Source organism: Mobula birostris, chromosome 11, assembly GCF_030028105.1.
Source record: "Mobula birostris isolate sMobBir1 chromosome 11, sMobBir1.hap1, whole genome shotgun sequence".
Lineage (NCBI taxonomy): Eukaryota > Metazoa > Chordata > Chondrichthyes > Myliobatiformes > Myliobatidae > Mobula > Mobula birostris.
In genome coordinates, this window is record NC_092380.1 from 99,115,760 (window position 1) to 99,132,299 (window position 16,540).

A 16,540-nucleotide genomic window follows, 5' to 3' on the forward strand; every position below is an offset into this window, starting at 1 on the left:
CATACAAGGGGGCATAATTTTACTGGGGGAAAGTTTGGTGGGGGGGGGAGTGAGAAGTAAGTTGTTTTTTTTTAAACACAGAGAATGGTGGGTGCATGGAACGCCCTACTATGGATGGCGGTAGGCACATTAAGGGACATTTTGGAAACTCTTAGATAGGCACATGGATGATAGAAAACTGGAGGGCTGTGCAGCAGTGTAGGGTTAGATTGATCTTAGAGTAGGTTATAAGGTTGGCACAACATCATGGGCCAAAGGGTCGGTGTCAGGCTGTTCTACATTCTATTTTGTAGCTTCTTCGTTACCAGAGTGAACTGAAATAAGCAAATAGATATTTTTTGTTGTAAAAACCCATTTGGTTTATTTTGCCCTTCAGAAAAAAAAAGTCTGCCATCTGAGCCCAGTAGAAGTGGTAGAGGCAGGTTCGATTTTGTCATTTAAAAAAAATCAGATAGGTATATGGACAGGAAAGAAATGGAGGGTTATGGGCTGAGTGCAGGTAGATGGGACTAGGTGAGGGTAAGCGTTCGGCACAGACTAGAAGGGCCAAGATGGCCTGTTTCCGTGCTGTAATTGTTATATGGTTTGGTCCATACGTGGTTACTTCTTTATTAAATTAATTTCCAGAACCTGGGCATTGTGGGAAAAGGCAGTTGTTATTGTCCATGACGAATTGTTCTTGAGAAGGTTATGACAAGCTTTCATGAAGCCTTCTGCACTACTGTCACATGATGTTGTGCAGAGACTTCTAGGGTACAGTCCCAACAATGATGCAGAACAAGTGATAGATTCCCTTGTCACCAACTTGAAGGGGAGCATGCAGGTGGTGGTGGGCCCTCGTCCTTTTTGGCATTAAGGATGAATTAGGAAAATGCTCATGGATCAGTTGGGGTGAGTGGCTGCAGTATACTTGTCGACAACGTGCTGCAACTCTGTGCAGCAGTGATGAATGGAATCTATCTATAGGATGGTTGGCATTGTGTGAATCAAGCAAACTCCTCTGTCTTGGATGGTTCTGAGCTTCTTGAGAGTAATTGGTGCTGCACATATCCAGGAAAATGGAGACACGTGCAAAAGTCTTTCAACTGCCCTCTGCAAAAGCCCACCAAGTTACTCTATCCAGGGGGCATTAAGCATTTTATAAATTTGGCTAGGAATACTGTAAATAAATGCGGCAATGGCTGCAATCACCTTGTGGAAAGTTCATGAGTTTATTTGACCCTCCAGGAAAGCTGATATCAAGATGATCCCTCCCTCTGTTTGGGAAAATGAGGGGGAACTTCTTAACTCAGAGTTGTGTGAGTGTGGAATGAGCTGTCAGTGGAATTTGTGTGTGTGGATTCTATCGCAACATCTAACAGAAGCTGGAATAAATACATGGATAGAAGGGGTATGGAGGGCTATGGTCCAGGTGCAAGTTGATGGGGCTCGGCAAAATAATAGTTCCGCATGGATAAGATGGGCTGAACAGCCTGTTTCTGTGTTGAAGCATTCTATGACTACGTCCTTATTGGGTGAGAAAAGAAGTTCCTGTCTAACTATATATTTTATGTCATATGGTAAGTAACCTCCAAGAGAACCACAACCGTGTCGTGGATTGGAGGCTTGTGTGCCTCAATGACCCGGAGAGCTAAGTTGGCTCGAATCAGGGCCTTATGCTTTGGCTCTTGGTAGAGTCAGTCATGCCAAACAGTTCAAAGGGTAAAGGCCAGACTAAGAGTGGTCCACCAAATCTCTGGGTTCATGGGTTCAGCTCAAGGCTAACAACTCTAATTGTATGGTATTCCTGACTCTCCAGTCCGGACTTGAATGACGAGCAGTAGTGAAAACCAAGAGGAAGCTACTGATATGATGAAGGAAGACCTGAACACCATCAGAGATGGAGGACCTTCATTGCTGCCTTGAATGCCAGCAGCATAATAGGCGGTAAGTATGGATGTAAATAAACAATTTTCAAATTGTGCAAAAAATGCAACTTCAGGACTTAAACAGAGCATGACCTCCGTATTATTAATTCTGCACCAAAACGAATTTCGTCCAGGAATTTTTAGTAATACATTCTTCCTTCTCTTTAGCTAACCCTATAAACAATTTAAGAACTATTTACTGCCATTTTATCTTATTTCTGATCCCATAAATTGAATGAAATGTTTGTTTTAATGTTGAACTGAAGCTGAACTTGAAGAAACTATTTTTTTGGAAGTAAACAATGGAATTGGGAAGTTGATTTTCATTTAACTGAGTGGGTTCAGGCTTCTATCCTGTTGGTTTGGCCTCCCCATACCGGAGAATTTCCACATGGTTGCAAAATCAAGACCAGCGTCACAATACGAGGTCAGGCCTCCAACCGCTCTGTCACCTTCCACTCCCATGCACACATGCACTCACCACGTTGTTTGGCACATTCAGTCACACTGCAGGCTAAAAGTCCATCAACGTTTTTGGCTTGAGAGCCAGCATCACTTCCTCCTTTGCCCAAGTTGTATAGTGATTGCAATCTTCCTAGAAACCACACGGATGAGGAGATGCATCCACACACCAAAATGATGATGCACGTACCACCATGAGCCTCTTCGGACTTCTATTCGCTTGACACCATGTCTGTTGACCTGTTCGCCCACTGAGACCCAGTTACCATGAAGCACCCATCAACACTAATTCAATTTTCTCCTCTCCAGGATCCACCTCAGGTTCTACCACTCTCATACTTGGGACAATTTACAGGTGGCGCATTAACTTATCAAACCATATGCCTTTGGCATGTGGCAAGAAATGGGAGAACCTGGAGGAAACTCAGGTGGTCTCAGTGAGAACAAGAAAGCTCTACATGCATTTTTATTCCTCAGGATTGATGCTGCTATGTTCCTCCAACATTTTGTGGGTGGATCTCTGCATAGGTACCATCAGAGATCGGGAATGAATCTTGGTGCTGAAGCTATGACTCAGTGTGGGCCAGAATCATAACATGTATTTACCAGAGGGCTAACATCTGACAAAAGTTTGTATTTCAGCGATTCTGAAGTCTCCGTCAAATTCAAATTTGTCAAATTCTACTCTCAAAAACTTACTCAATAGGCTACGACACCTTAAGTGACACAAGGAATAATTCCCACCTTGCAATATTCCATGAGACATACCTGTACATGAAGGGAGCAACGGTGGCAGTGTTGGGGTGGCTGTATTGCTGCTGTGGGTGAGGTAGCTGTACACTGACTGTGTTACTTCCCGTCGTTTGGGTTGTGCTCACTGTGGTGGCAGCCTGAACATTGTTACTGTTAACAGGGGGTGTCCCCCCAGCCCCCTTTCCTTCCGAGGAGGCTAAGCTACTGGAACTGGAATTCTTGCTGTCCAACTGCGCTTTCTGCAGTGCGACTCCAACGCCCGGCTTCCCACTTCGCCCTCTCTCGCCATCCTTTGCAGGAGCTTGGGCACTTGTAGATTTCCCGGTGGGTGTTTTCAGCCCTGGTTTTGGTATACCGCTCTGCTGAGGTGTGGCCAGATCTTTCTTGGCTCCACTCAGTTTCCCTCCTTTTGGGATAAAGCTTGAGATCTTGGAGGACTTTTTTGGCATTTCAGAAGCAGCAACCTGCGGCTCCTCTTTGGTCTCCTTGTCTGCTTCAATCTTTTCCGACACGGACGCTCTTTTGGAGACCTCCTTTGCTTTGTCTTTCTCCTTCTCTTTCTGCTTTTCTTTCTCTTTTTCACTGCCCTTGGGCGAGCTCTTCTTATTGCTCAGTGCACGACTGATGGTCCTTTGTGCGATGCCTTTTAGTGCAATTTTTGGGCTGTTCGAGGAAGGCGCGGCACCGCTGACGCCTTTGGCCGGCCCGTCTACGTCACCGAGGTCCATACAGTTAGAAGTGAGTTCCTGTCGCTCGCAGCTGCCGTCGCGAGGCCCTGAGTTCTCCAGGCTGGCTCCACCAGCCTTGGAGCCACCTTTACTGTTGAACAACTTCAGTTTCTCCAGCATGGACTTCTGGTTATTGGCATTGTTCTTGGCAGTGGGCTCAACTGGAGGCTTAGGAGGCTCCTGCTGGGGCTGCTTCACAGATAACATGGAAGACGTGGCAGTGTGCTTGGCATTGAGTGATTTGCTGCGCCAGGGCTTGGCAGAGTTGGGCTGGGGAATGGCTGAGGAGCCTCCACTGTTACTGCTGGCACTGCTGTTTGCAGAAGACTGTACATTCTCATTCATTCCTGGCTGCTGAGATGTGTTGTCTGCTGGTTCTGGAACTGGAACAGAAAAATCATGAATGAAGCAAGTCATTTCATCCTTCAGCCTCCTTCCATATAAGGCTGGATTTAACATACTGAGCTGATGTTCTCTGTTTGTCATCCCTTGGACCAACAGTCTTGCATAGTATTGATGTGACACTTTAAATTTCTTTCTAAACTGAGAACTTTTTTTCAAAATTACATCCTTTATTGGTCTTTAAATTATGGAATCACACAACAACACAAGCTGACCAGGTTTGTAAGGGTGAATGGAGAATTATTGCAAGATGCTTTTCATTGAGTTTATTCATAAAGTAGTCAGAATGATCAAATATCACAGTTTATAAATGTAAATTGATAAGGATAGAACGGAGATGAGGAGGAATTTCTTTAGCCAGAGGGTGGTGAATCTGGGGAATTCATTGCCACAGACAGCTGTGGAGCAAACTTAAAACTGAGGTTGATTGGTTCTTGATTAGTAAGGGCATCAAAGGTTACAAGGAGAAGGTGGGAGAATGAGGTTGAGAGCGAATGATGCAATAATGTAAAGACTCAATGGGCCAAATGGCCTAATTCTATTCATCAGCTTTATGGTCTTTTGAAACATGCCTCTATGACAGGAGTCCTAACTGAGGGCTGGAGACACCCATGCAAGGTATTCAACAATACAGCCATACCCAATTAGAAATTAACCAGAAGAGTGAGGAATAAGGTGAAGGGGAGGGGAATAGCAAAGGGAATCACAATGGATCATTCCTGCCTTCAGGATACACCAAAGTACAACGGCAGCAGCTGCAAAATTTAAACTTATGTGATTAAATAAATCCAAAATCTCAATAAAAAGCTCACCTCTATGTCACTGAGCAAGAAACCACCATTTGTTTAAAAATAATGTCTGGTTCACTAACGCTCTTCAGGGAAGGGAATTTGCCATTCTTGCTCAACGGGTCTGTTCCGGACCCGTGTCTATACTGCTTGCTTCCAACATGAGAGCAACGTCTATGTTTTCAGAAATACTCTACCTCAGTGCCAATGGAGTGCTGCAGCATATCAAGAGATGCTTTAGGAAGGGAGCTTTCTTTTGATTAAGGCACTGAGAGCCTGCCAATGCTGCCAATATATTAGAACTATATGCTGATTGTTGTGAAAATATTTTCTTCAAGTCAGAAGTAGTCTTATGGAACTGCAAGCAAGGGGAGAGGAAAATAGTGATCTACAGTATTTTTGTAAACACGAGGAAATCTGCAGATGCTGGAATTTCAAGCAACACACATAAAAATTGCTGGTGAACGCAGCAGGCCTGCCTGCCTGGCCTGTGGCGTTCACCAGCACTTTTTATCTACAGTATTGTGTTAGGTTCTGTTCACCTCATTATTGGACAGCTTTACATGGAAGAAATGAAGAGGAAATTTACCAGGATGATGCCTGGATTAGAAAGCATATCTTATGAGGATAAGTTAAATGAGCTTGTGTTTTTTACTCTTTGGGGCGAAGGAGGATGAGAGGTGACTTGATAGAGGTGCACAAGATGATAAGAATTTTAAACTGAATGGACAGCCAGAGACCTTTTCTCAGAGTGGATATGGCTAATAAAAGGGGCCATATCTTTTATGTGGGTCACATAGAGGGGATATCAGAGGAAGTTTTTTTAACACTTAGATAGACTCTTAGATAGCATTTTGATTGAAGAAAAATGGAGAGCTATGTGGGAGGGAAGGATTAGATTGATCTTGGAGTAGGTTAAAAGGTCGGCACAATACCGTGGGCTGAAAGGCCTGTACTGTGTTTAACTGTTCTATGTTCAACATTTTTACAGTTAATTACACAATTATTTTCAATTTCCTAAGTTAATTTGGAGTAGTGTTACTCTGAGAGTAACAATGATTACTAATGTCGCCCATTGAGAACCTTTATGGCAAAATAAAATAATTAAAGAGCATGTAGATCAGGACATTGTAGGAGAAAGAGGCAGGATTTGATGGAGGTATACCAAGGATCTCCAGCTTGGGGTCCATGGACCCCTTGGTTAATGGTAGGGGTACATGACATAAAAAGGTTGGGAACCTCTGAGCATATACAAAATTGTGAGGGATATAGATACAGGCATTCCACCTCTCCCGGAAGGTCTGGGAGTCTCCCGCAAATTAATAGTGGCTCCCTGATGCCCGCAAATTATATACAATGTCCCGGAAATTGATTTTTTTTTGAGAGCGAGCGCAAGAGCGAGAAAGTGAGCGCGAGTGAGAGCAACCACAAGCGAGAGAGAGAGCGCGCGTGATCGAGAGAGAGCAAGAGCAAGAGAGTTCCAAAAAAAAAGTCAGAGTGGCAGAGTGTTCCAAAAAAAGAAAATATAAAACGTACGTCACCCCAGACTACACTAAAGTGTACCCCTGCCTAATAGGGGTCAAAAATAATGACACTGTTGCTCGCTGCACTGTTTGCAACAGTGACTTTTCCATTGCCTATGGTGGGTTAAAATGTAAAAGACATGTTGAGGTGAGTTTAACAGGTGTTATTCATTCATTAGCATAGCTAACGTTATTTAAACTAGCTGGCCGGCTGCTAAGGAGCTATTCTATTGCAGACATCCCACCTCTCCCGGAAGTCTCCCGCAAATTGATGGTGCTACCTCCCTGAAATGAGTTTTTGTAGGGTGGGATGTCTGTAGATAGGATAATTGCAAGCAGACTTTTTCCACTGAGGTTGGGTGAGACTAGAACTAGAGGTTATCGGTTAATCGTGAAAGATTTATTATTTAAAAGGGGAACATGTGGGGGATTTCTTCATTCAGAGGGTGCCATGAGTGTGGAACAGGCTGCCAGCAAAAGCAGTGAACGCAGGTTCGACAGCAACGTTTAAGAGAGGTTTGGACGGGTATGTGGTTGGGAGGGTGATGGGGGCCTATGGTGCAGGTGCAAGTCAATGGATTTGGCAGAATAGCAATTCAACATGAATTAGATGGGCCAAAGGACCTATTTCTGTGCTGTATTGCTCTATGACTCTATGATTGCCGATGTCGCCCATTGCAAACATTTATGGTAAAATAATAGTGAATTACAAAGCATGTACAACGGACTGGAATTCCCCACCTGTCGAGGTAAGGCACCAGAAATTGAAGGGCCATCAAGCTGCTGCTTGTTGTTCAACTACTGATTAACTCAAAATGCTGCAACAAAGCGCCATGATGAACCATATCCTTGTCAGTGCTTCGCGAAGCACCTATGCTCTGACTGCCAGAAAAAGCCACCCATTTCAATTCTACTTCCCATTCCCATTCTGACATGTCAGTCTATGGCCTCCTCTGCTGCCATGATGAGGTCACATTCAGGTTAGAGGAGCAACATTTTATACTCTGGGTAGCCTCCAACCTAATGGCATGAACGTCGATTTCTCGAACTTCTGGTAATTGACCAAGCCCCACCCGCCACCATTCCCAATCCCCTCACTCACCTTATCCCCTTACCTGCCCATCACCTCCCTCTTATGCTCCTCCCCCTTCCCTTTCTTCCATGGCCTTCTGTCCTCTTCTATCCTCTTCTATCAGATTCCCCCTTCCCCAGCCCTTTATCTCTTTCACCAATCGACTTCCCAGCTCTTTACTTCACCCCTCATACCTCTCCCCGTTTCCTCTATCACCCACTACCTTGTACTTCTTCCTCTCTTCCACCTACATCCTTCCTCTGACTTCTAAACCCTTTTTTCCAGCCCTGATGAAGGTTCTCAGCCCGAAACATTGGCTGTTTACTCTTTTCCATAGATGCTGCCTGGCCTGCAGTGTCCCTCCAGGAATTTGTATGTATTTCCTTGTTAGTATTGAATGCTACTGCTATGTAAATACAATACACACACTCGCAAAAGTCAGTACACTTACTTCCTGTGAATACAATTTCAGAGGCAGTGAAACAAGCCAATCCTGGCGACATAAGTTACACTGAACAATTACCTAAACATTGAAAATAAATTACTAATATTAGGGCATAATCTGGTTATAATTACTGAATTATATGCTTCATAAATCAAACACCTACTGCCACCATTGAGTATTAATACAAGCAATTTACTTACTTGAAAAACATCATAATTGAATGAAATTTCTTCTGGGCACCATTGGCAGCAAGTAGCACCTATAAACATGGAATTTCTAAGGTAACAATCCCTCCACTGCTTTATTCTTGGCTCTGTTCTTTATGAACCGAGACGATGGATATAAAATATTTGCTGTATGTAGTGAGAGTTGCACACTGCTTCACAGTTTCAGTTGGCAGTCATATGGTTAGACTAACGGCTGCTTTAACAGCTTCACAAATCAAAAGTAAACGGCAGCTTAAGTTGTACATTTCCAGCACTGTCAGGAGCCTATAGGGAAGGATCTGCTTCTCTGCCAAAACCTTGTGTGGTCATTTATTATGATTCTGGGCTGTTTGATCCAAGCCAGATCTCTCTGATGTTCCAAGTCATATGACACTCCCCCATCCCATGTAGATGCGATTTACTGAACGGCAACAGGATAGCCGGCCAAATTCCATGCTTGTTTAATGACATCATTAGCTGACGGGGTGAAACCACTAAAGACAACATTAAGTTCTGCAAGCAGAGCGTGCAGAGCCAATCACAGTAGTCACTGTCTGCTGCAGACATTATAACCAGCTCTAACAAAGATGGATTAATGGTTGAAAACCAAAGTTGCCACAACAACATAGGCATTTGTCTTCTTGGAAGGTACACTCAGCAGCCACTTTATAGGCACACCTGTACACCTGCTCTTTAATGCAAGTATCAAATCAGCCAATCATTTATATATTTTATTTATTGACATGCAACGCAGGAATAGACCCTTCCGGCCTTTCAAGCGGCGTCACCCAGCAACCCCCAATCTAATCCTAGCCTGATCACGGGACAATTTTATAATGACCAATTAATATTACTAAGCGGTATGTCTTTGGATTGTGGGAGGAAACCGGAGCACACGGAGGAAATCCATGCAGTCACAGGGAGAATGGACAAACTCCTTACAGGCAGTGGTAGGAATTGAACCTGAGTTGCCTGTACTGTCAAACATTCTGTTAACCAAATAACCACACATTTCAACAGTGGCATGCAGAAGAGCATCTCTGAGCACACAACATATTGAACCTTGAAGTGGATGGGCTACAACAACAGAAGACAACAAACATAGACCCAGTGACCACTTTATTAGGTACAGGAGGTATACAAGATGTAGGAGATAACTATGGTCTGAGTGTATATTAAGAATAAGTATTGCTTTGGTAGAGAGCTAATGCAGCCACTTACCAATGCATCTTCAAATGATGGAATTGGAAATACCACATTTCCCTATAGCACAGAACTCTGACACTGCTTAAAGTTTGCTCCTCTCTATCCAGTACGGAGAAATACTTCTATAGATGCAATTCACTTAATTTCAGTCATACCAGCTATATGGTAGAAGCTGCAATTAAACAGTGGTGCAAGCTGCAATTTCTAAGTTGCAATCAACACAAAACTTGATCCTATGAATTGCAAAGAGGATAGTGATAAATTGCACTGGAATATAATCAGACTGGTACAATTAGAAGACACATGGCAAACGCAGTTTAGTGCAGAGAATATTAGTGGGAGGAATGAAAAGAAGTCATGTGGAATAAAGGAAACTCTTCTAAACGGATACAGGACGAGACAGAGCTGGAGTCGCAGGTTGGGAATGTGCTTAATAGGGCACAGACAATTCAAGATGTTATTAGCAGAAGCATAGGGTAAGAAAACAGGGACGTCATGGTGAACTTTTGTGAAACATTATGTTACGCATACACAGAGCAAGACCTGCAATGGAGTAGTATGATTAAGTGTTTTTACTCAGTCATGTAATTGTCCAGTGTGTACCATTACTAACATGACTCCGTAAAAACATTCAATCATATTCACTCCATTATAGTTCTTGTCCCCTGGATACGTATCACATTGGTCTGGCCTTGGCTGGAATACTGTGTTAAGTTCTGGTTGCCTCATTACTGAAAAGATGTGGAAGCTTTGGAGAGGGTCTAGGGGATTGTTCACAGGATGAGGAAGTCCAGTTAAACAGATAAGATTGAAGAGGCAGGCACTGTTTTCCTTGGAGAAGGGAAGGTGACAAAAGTTTATAAAATGATAAAATGATTGGACAGAGTGGTTGGTGGGGCACTGACCCTGTTGTTGGAAGGACCAAGGAATAGACACCACAGGTACAAAATAAAGGTAAGAAAAACAAAAAAACAAGACAAGAGAAAGAACTTTCTTACATGATCTGCAGTTGGAATATGTAAATATTACCTGCAGACGTCATGAGGAACAGGCTCTATTGCGGATTCAAGAGGGAATAGTAAATATATAGCCAGGATAGATCAAGGAAGAGGTCACAAGTACAAAATGATGTTAAGAAAAATACGAGAGACAAGAGGAAGAATTTTCTTACACAATCAGCAGTTGTAATATTTACCTATTGAGATACAGTGCAGAATAAACCCCTCTGGCCCTTCGAGCCTCACCACCCAGCAACCTTAGCCTAATCACAGAACAATTCACAATGACCATTTAACTACCAACTGGTACGTCTTTGGACTGTGGGAGGAAACCGGAGTACCTGGAGGAAACCCGCCAGGTCACAGAAAGAACGAACAAACTCCTTCTAGGCAGCAGCGGGAATTGAACTTGGGTCACTAGCGCTATAAAACAGTGTACTCACCACTACGGTACTGCGTCGTCCCTGAACATGCCATACTTTGTCTGTAGATGTACCAAGGAACAGGCTCAAATGCGGATTCAAGAGGGAATTAGTAAATATATAGCCAGGAAAATTTATAAAACTACGGAGAAGGGGATTGGGTATGAAACAAGTGTGGCTCTGCTGGAGAACTGACAAAGACATGATGGGCTGAAAGGCCTCCTATATCCTTTAGCAATTTTCTGATTCTACGAAATTATTTACTCTGGGTTGCTTTCCATCAAGTTAAAAAGATGTGAAAAAGCAACAAATTACATTAGATTTATAAACTAATAAAAATATCAGGCACTTAAGGGGTTAAACAGCAAAACCCTCACTCCCAAACATTAAAGCAGTCTGTCCCCAAGGATCAAAAGCAAATTAACTTAGCTAATGGGGATTGAGGAAACACAATTAACATTTTCACCTGAAACAACGAAAGTTCATTGAATCCTCCTATTTGGTCCTTTTGCCCAAAGGGTCAATAGGATGTGGCCTGTTCCAAAATAACCCAGTTCACAACAAAATGTATTCTGTATCTCCAATTTTTATTCAGGATGTCAAACTGACACACCTTTTTTTAAACAAGAAAAACATGGACTTAGGGTACAAGATCATCCAATGACTAATACAAACTTCTGAGCAGGCTCGTAAAATTAGAATAATCAACATACTAGTGACCTACATGCAAGATCATAAATGGTTTTAGAATGAAGCCTCCAAATGGATTAACAAGGCAGTCTACACTTTTGAGACAAAGATTTCTCTGTAATAAATTTAGATAAACTTTCTAGTTGAGATAAAAAGAGACAAGAAACAGAAGCTGGTGGGAAAATTGATGATCGCTTCATCAGTCTACAACAATCAGGGCTGTCGTAACACATTCCACACAGATACATTGTGGGTTTCAGTCATTGTATCCTTTTAAGTGATCACGACAGTTACTGGTCTCTCTCTATAGTACAAGTAGCATAACTTGAGAATTCAAACCAAGGGAGTTCAGACAAAGAAACGGTCTTCAGCAACAAAATTTGCTACCTCTATACAATGAAATACTTTGAGATTACTAGTAAACAAACTACAGCATTTGCAATTTTGCTGTACCAACCTCTTCAAGAAGCAGAAATCTTTGATCTTGTTACTCAAGGGTAACGCTGACATCATAAAAGGGAAGCACGTTGAGCGAAATGGTCAAAGTGCAAGGTTTCAGTTTGGAAACGTTGCAGCTGCAATTTCATGCCTCTGTTCAGTCACTGGGCAACCCAAGTCAACTGAGACCTTCCTTCAACTTCAAAAACAATGAAAATTAAAGCCCTAATTCCCTTAAAGCTCTAACTGTTTATTGGATACTTCACCCTCTGAGTATCTTCACAGTTTGAATTATTACTCCTGCAGCCGGCAAATCAATAGGACCAGATTGTTCATCATGAAGAATGCATGGCCTTTTCATAACTAATGACCAATAACAAGTGGATTCATTCATATTTCACATTAATGACACCAAAAGAACATGCCTTGTCTTGCTGACTGAATTCAAAGTTATAATAATTTTTTGAAAGCCAGGGTTTTTTTTAAAAAAGTTTTATTTGATAAGGTAATCAAAGAGTGTAATCAAATTTAATAAATAAAATCTCAGGGTAATCAATTTCAACAGAGCCACAATATTAATGAGTCAAATGAACAAGTGAAAATGTAGTTTCCTTTTAGTTTCGGCAATGAACCCTTACAAGGCTTTACTAGAACATAACAGCACAGTTAAGGCCCTTCAGCCCACACTCTTTTGCCTATCTTTTAATCTACTCTAAAATCAATCTGCCTTCCCCTCCCATATATCCCTCTATTTTACTAACATCCATGTGCCTATCTAGAGTTTCTTAAATACCCTTATTCTTAAGAATTTTCATGGCAAAATCCCTCTGTGGCATTTCAGCATACAGTCAGCCTATGGTCCAAGCACTCCACTCTCCTTTAGCACCTCTGCTCTCTGTTTTCAGTGAAGAGTGGGCTGGTTCAGTCTAACTCCAGGGCAGCCACAATTCACCTGGATGTTTATTCCAGTGAGGAGTCAATAGGTAGAATTGTTGGTTTGCCTATTGTGTACGAATGAAAAGAAAGAAGCTCAAGGATTACTCAAGGAAGGGTACATAAATGTTCTGTGTCGTAAATCTCTGAAAAGCAAACAAACTGATGGCACTAATTAAAATGGATAAAGAGCAGATCAGCAACATGCAGATTAGAATACAGAGCTTTCATCTTCATTGGAGGTCCCAGTGAACAGAATAATATTTTACCCTGGCACTGGTAACTACAGAACTAAGAAATGGGGAAATAGCTTTCATCCTGCCCCAAGATGTTCACATGAAGTTTACATGCCTTTTTATACACTCAAGATTTAGACCCAATCACTATGGAAGTACAGCCTTTAACTTAAAGCAAACTTAAGTGGCAGCCAATTTCACAAGAATCTCACAACAAACAGGTGAATGAAAAAGCAGATAATCCACTTCTGATGGTGTTGTTTGAAGGAAGAATGTTTGACAGGATATTAAACAGGTTCACAACACTCAATAAAGCTCTACTGGATCTTGTATATCCCTACTGAAGTACCTTCAGCTTTACTGTTCAGCCAGAATACAGCACTATAATACTCCCTCTAAAATGTGACCAAAATGTCATTTGAGACTATGTGCTCAAGTATGTTGTGTGAAATCAGCAACATTTTTTACCAAGTCCAGGAGGTTGGACACACATATTCTTGGGGAATCTGGTGGGGAGGGGCAGGTGATTGATGGAGATCAGGAGGTGCGGTGTGGGAGACTCATATTTCATATTTCCGTTGTGACATGGGAAAAAAACATTTCTGCTCATCCAGTTGAAATTGTTCCAGGAAGTTTATCATGAAGAATGTAATGCTTTTTCAGGACTATTGGCCAATAAAAAGTGGACTAATTTATTTTTCACATTATTGATACTGAACAAAATCTGCTTTGCAGACAGAATTCAAAATTGAAGTTAAATGAACAGGGGAATAAGCACTATTTGATAAATTAAACAGAATATAATCAAAATTCAAGGAACAAGATATTCTGCAGATACTGAAAATCTTATGCAACACACACAAAATGCTGAAGGAACTCAGCTGGTTAGGCAGGATAAACAGTCAACATTTCCAACCAAACTGGAAAGGAAGAGGGGGAGAAAACAGGATAAGATCCTTGCCTCCATCCCTTTGTTCCATTACCCTCTCCTATTAGAAGTTGGAGGCAAAGCTGGTGAGCTACGCATGGGTGCAGGAAGCAGCACCAATACAGTCGTCGGCGAAGCGTAGGAAAAGTGGAGGACAGACACCAGTGTAGGCTTGGAACAGAACTTTGCCTCCAACTTCCACCCTGCCCTCAAATTTACCTGGTCCATTTCCAACACCTCCCTCCCTTTCTCGATCTCACTGTCTCTATCTCTGGACACAATATATCTACCTACGTCTATCATAAACCCACTGACTCTCACAGCTACCTGGTCTATACCTCTTCCCACCTTGTTATTTGTAAAAACACCATTCCCTTCTCTCAATTCCTCAGTCTCTGCTGCATCTGCTCTCAGGATAAGACTTTTCATTCCAGAACGAAGGAGGTATCCTCCTTTTTCAAAGAAAGGGGCTTCACTTCCTCCACCATTGATGCTGCCCTCAACAGCATCTCTTCCATTTCACACATGTCTGCTGTCACCTCTACCCTACCAGGGATAGAGTTCCTCTTGTCCTCACCTACCACCCCACCAGCCTCCACGACCAGCACATAATTCTCCAGAACTTCTGCCATCTCCAACGGGGTCCCACCACTAAGCACATCTTTCCCTCCCCCATCTCCACTTTCTGCTATCTGCAGGGATCGCTTCCTAGATGACTCCCTTGTCCATTCGTCCCTCCCCTCTGATCTCCCTCCTGGCACTAATCTTCGCAAGTGGAACAAGTGCAACACCTGCCCCTACTTCTCCTCCCTCAGTACTATTCAGGGTCCCAAACAGTCCTTCCAGGTGAGGTGACACTTCATCTGTGAGTCTGTTGGGGTCACATACAGTGTCTGGTGCTCCTGGTGTAGCCTCCTGTATATTGGTGTGACCCAGTGCAGATTGGGAGACCGCTTCACTGAGCACTTATGCTTTGTATGCCAGAAGAAGCAGGATCTTGCAGAAGCCTCCCATTTTAATTCCACTTCCCATTCCAATATGTCAATCCATGGCCTCCTCTACCATCACGATGAGGCCTCACTCAGTTTGGAGAAGCAACCCCTTATATTCCATCAGGGTAGCATCCAGCCTGATGGCATGAACATCAATTTCTTGAACTTACAGTCATGCACCACCAACCCCACCCCCCACTGCTCCTTCACCATTCTCTCACCTCATCTCCTTGCCTGCCCATTCCCTCCCTCTGGTGCTCCTCCCCCTTTTTATTTCCTCTTTGGCCTTCTATCCTCTCCTATCAGGCTCCCCTTCTCCAGCCCTGTATCTCTTTCACCAATCAACTTCCCAGCTCTTTACTTCATCCCTCCCCCTCCCAGTTTCACCTATCACTTTGTTTTTCTCTCTCCCCTTCTCCAACCTTTTAAATCCACACCTCATATTTTTCTCTCCCGTCCGGCTGAAGGGTCTCGGCCCGAAACATGTACTTTTTTTCCATAGATGATGCCTGGCCTGCAAAGTTCTTCCAGCATTTTTGTGTGCATTGCTTGGATTTCCAGCATCTGCAAATTTTCCCTCGCTTATAAAGGGAGCCTTTTTTGGTTGGCTGCCAGTGACAGGGGTCTGTGTTGGGACCTATTCTTTTTACGTTATATGTTAATGATTTGGAAGATGGAATTGATGGCTTTGTTGCAAAGTCTGCAGACAATATAAAGATAAGTGGAGGGGCTGGTAGTTTTGAGGAGGTAGAGAGGCTATAGAAGGATTTAGACCAATTAGGAGAATGGGCAAAGAAGTGGCAGATGGAATACAGTGTCGGGAAGTGTATGGTCATGTACTTTGGTAGAAGAAATGAAAGGGTTGACTATTTTCTAAATGGAGAGAAAATACAAAACAAAATGAGGCACAAAGGGACTTGCGAGTCCTTGTGCAGGATTTGCTAAAGGTTGATTTGCAGGTTGAGACTGTGGTGGGGAAGGCAAATGCGATAATAGTATTTATTTCAAGAGGACTAGAATATAAAAGCAAGGATGTAATGTTGAGACTTTTATAAAGCACCGCTGAGGCCTCACTTGTGAGCAGTTTTCGGCCCCTTATCATAGAAAGGATGTGTTGAAACTGGGGAAGGTCCAAAGGAGGTTAATTAAAATGATTCCAGGTTTGAACAGCTTGTCATATGAAGAGCGTTTGATGGCTTTGGGCCTGTATTCACTGGAATTCAGAAGAATGAGGGGTGACATCACTGAAACCTATCGGATGGTGAAAGGTCTTGATAGAGTGAACATGGAGAGGATGTTTCCTGTGGTGGGTGAATCTAAGAGTAGAGGAAACAGCCACAGACTAGAGGGGTGTCCTTTTAGAACAGAGACAAGGATGGATTTCTTTATCGAGTGGTGAACCGTGAAATTT

At 42.8% G+C, this 16,540-nt stretch overlaps 1 protein-coding gene across 9 annotated transcripts in view; it reads right to left on the reverse strand.

Annotated features, from left to right (window-relative positions):
• nav2a (neuron navigator 2a) overlaps positions 1-16,540 on the reverse strand; it is a 523,153-nt gene that overhangs the window by 288,187 nt on the left and 218,426 nt on the right. For all 9 annotated transcript variants that reach the window (XM_072272755.1, XM_072272756.1, XM_072272754.1 and 6 more), the window contains one exon: positions 3,138-4,233. In XM_072272755.1, the coding sequence (XP_072128856.1) occupies positions 3,138-4,233 (1,096 nt within the window). The remainder of the gene's footprint in view (positions 1-3,137; positions 4,234-16,540) is intronic.